The 2,500-nt window shown below is 49.5% G+C and overlaps 1 protein-coding gene across 2 annotated transcripts in view; it reads left to right on the plus strand.

Moving 5' to 3' along the window:
- The window catches only part of slc2a4rg (SLC2A4 regulator), a 79,073-nt gene that overhangs the window by 55,940 nt on the left and 20,633 nt on the right, over positions 1-2,500 (plus strand). For both annotated transcript variants that reach the window (XM_080831922.1, XM_080831923.1), the window contains exons 3-4: positions 1-23; positions 1,551-1,792. The exon at positions 1-23 is cut by the window's left edge and continues 78 nt beyond it. In XM_080831922.1, the coding sequence (XP_080688048.1) occupies positions 1-23; positions 1,551-1,792 (265 nt within the window). The remainder of the gene's footprint in view (positions 24-1,550; positions 1,793-2,500) is intronic.

Consider the following 2,500-nt stretch of genomic DNA (forward strand, 5'->3'; position numbering starts at 1 on the left):
CAACCCCTCTTCAGCAGCCCAAGGTACACACACACACACACGCACGCACGCATGCACACACGCACGCACACACACGCACGCACGCATGCACACACGCACACACATGCACACACACACGCACGCACGCATGCACACACGCACATACACACACACGCACGCACGCATGCACACACGCACACACACACGCATGCACGCCTGACGCACGCACGCACGCACGCACGCACGCACGCACGCACGCACGCACGCACACACACACACACACACACATACACACACACACACACACACACACACACACACACACATACACACACACAAACACACACCCACATGCACTTGTGGGTATGACAGTAAACATCTAAATTAAGTGTTTGTGGAAAAAGGACAAACAAAGTAACAAAATAAAAAAGACCTCCCTAGCCCCATGACTAAAGAAACTACAGCTAATTAACCCTGGTCATTAACAGACCTGTTTTTTAATGGATGTGGATGAGAACAAGTACGACCCATTTTGGGGCTTTTTGACTACAGTAGATAAGCTTGAGAACTTGTAATGTCACAAAAAGTTTGGCTTCTCCTTGGTAAAATGCAAAGTTTTTTTTTATAAATATAGTAAATATATCTTGTACAGTGCAATAGCACTTTTTTCTTACAGTAAGACATATTTCTTGATGTTTCTACATTTTCTGGAGCTATGTAATTCTCTGTTTCGAACTCGAAAACGAGTTGATGTATACAAATAATTCCAAGATGAGGCTTAACATCCAACTACCAACACATCCCAAAACATTGATGACAGCTTCACATCAAAAGAAACTACAATCTGTTACCGCAACTGGCCACTTTCTTTCTAGAAGTTGCACTTTTAACCCATCCAACATCGCTGCCACTGCTGTACCTAGTACATGCCTGCAAATGCAAAAAATATGCTGATACACACATTCATACCTACAAATTCCATCTGCGTTTTTACGCCTATTCTAAATGCACTTTTTAAATTAAGTAAATTGGCTGTAATCTGTTTTTCTGTGACTGTGTTGCTCTGACTATTGTTAGCAGAGCTGTTTACTAGAAGGAGGGGTGCCAAACCCCCCCCCCCCCCCCCCCCCCTCCTCCCCAGCAGAACGGGATTGAACATGGTGATGACAACCCTTTCAGAGGCTCTTGTGTTAAGAGCGCTCCCTCCCTCCCTCCCTTTTTATCTTTCTCTCTCCCTCTTTCTCTCCCTCTCATTCACTCAATTCAGGAGCAAAAGCACAGAAAATAGTAAGATTAGTCTTGTTTTTCTGAAAAGAGTCTTGGGCTGAAACATGGTCGCCTAGACACACAAGACAAGAGCCCTTATGCGCCCTCTCCACCCCGTCCTAAGCCCATACAGAGGTTGTGTGTGTGTGTCGGTAAGGAGGGGTGTCCCCCCCGTAAATCCCAAAACAAGCCCAGAGGTCACAGGGGTCAGGTCGCTGAGGTCAGGCGTGGAGGAGTCTGGTGGTGTGGTATATGTTTGGCCTCTCACCCTCTGATCCCTCCCCCTGTCCTCCCTCCCTTGGCAGCTGCAGTTCCTGAATTGTCCAGCAGGGGGTGGAAGGAGAGCCTATCAGCCAGCTACAGCAGCTCCACCAGCGGCAACTGGAGCTGGGACACCAGCGACCAGTCGGTGCCCTCCACGCCCTCGCCGCCCCTCTCGAACGACACCAGCAAGGGCTTCCTGCTCTCTGCGCAGGGCGACGACGCCAGCGAAGAACACGAGAGCCCGCACTTCATGTTTGAGGACCCCATCCCCCGGAAACGCAAGGTAAGGCGACGTCCGCCACAGCTCTTTTGATGTTAGTATGTGAAAGTGACTCTATGGCAGAGGTGGTGTAGACACACACACTCTGAAATCCACCTCTGCATTTAACCCATCCAGGGAAGTGACACACACACACACAGTGAAGTGCAATTACACACTAACCCTGAGCAGTGAGCTGCCTTTGGCGGCGCCCGGGGAGCAGTGATCGGGGTTAGGTGCCTTGCTCAAGGGCACTTCAGCAGTGGATGTAGGCATGGGTGGGCAGTGGTCTACAGGGGGTTGGCATAGTGCTGTGTGTCTGAAAACATGTGAGATTCACCCCAGTAGATGCGCTTCCACAGTCTGGCCAAATGCGGGTGAGCAATTGTGTGCCAAGGCCGGCTGAGTTTCCTTTTTCCCCTCAGGGATTCTTCAGGGCTAGCGGGCCGGGGGCTTTAGGCCCGTCGATAACCCTCGGGCCAATCAGGACAAACTGGTGCTTGAGGTGGTTTCAAGGTGAAAGGCGGGGTTAGCGAAGTCAGGTGAGAGAGGTTTAGCACCAAAACAAGATAACCAGTCACTATCAAATAACCGATACACTACCAAATAACCTTAAGAGCTAATGAAAATTGGAGAATCGTTGGAGCTGGTCAGCATGTGAAATCAGGGCTCTGCTTAATATTTTGGGCTAATAAAAATATACAATGGTAGCTTGGTCAAGAAGGGGGGAAC

The sequence above is a fragment of the Sprattus sprattus genome (assembly GCF_963457725.1).
Source record: "Sprattus sprattus genome assembly, chromosome: 2".
NCBI lineage: Eukaryota > Metazoa > Chordata > Actinopteri > Clupeiformes > Clupeidae > Sprattus > Sprattus sprattus.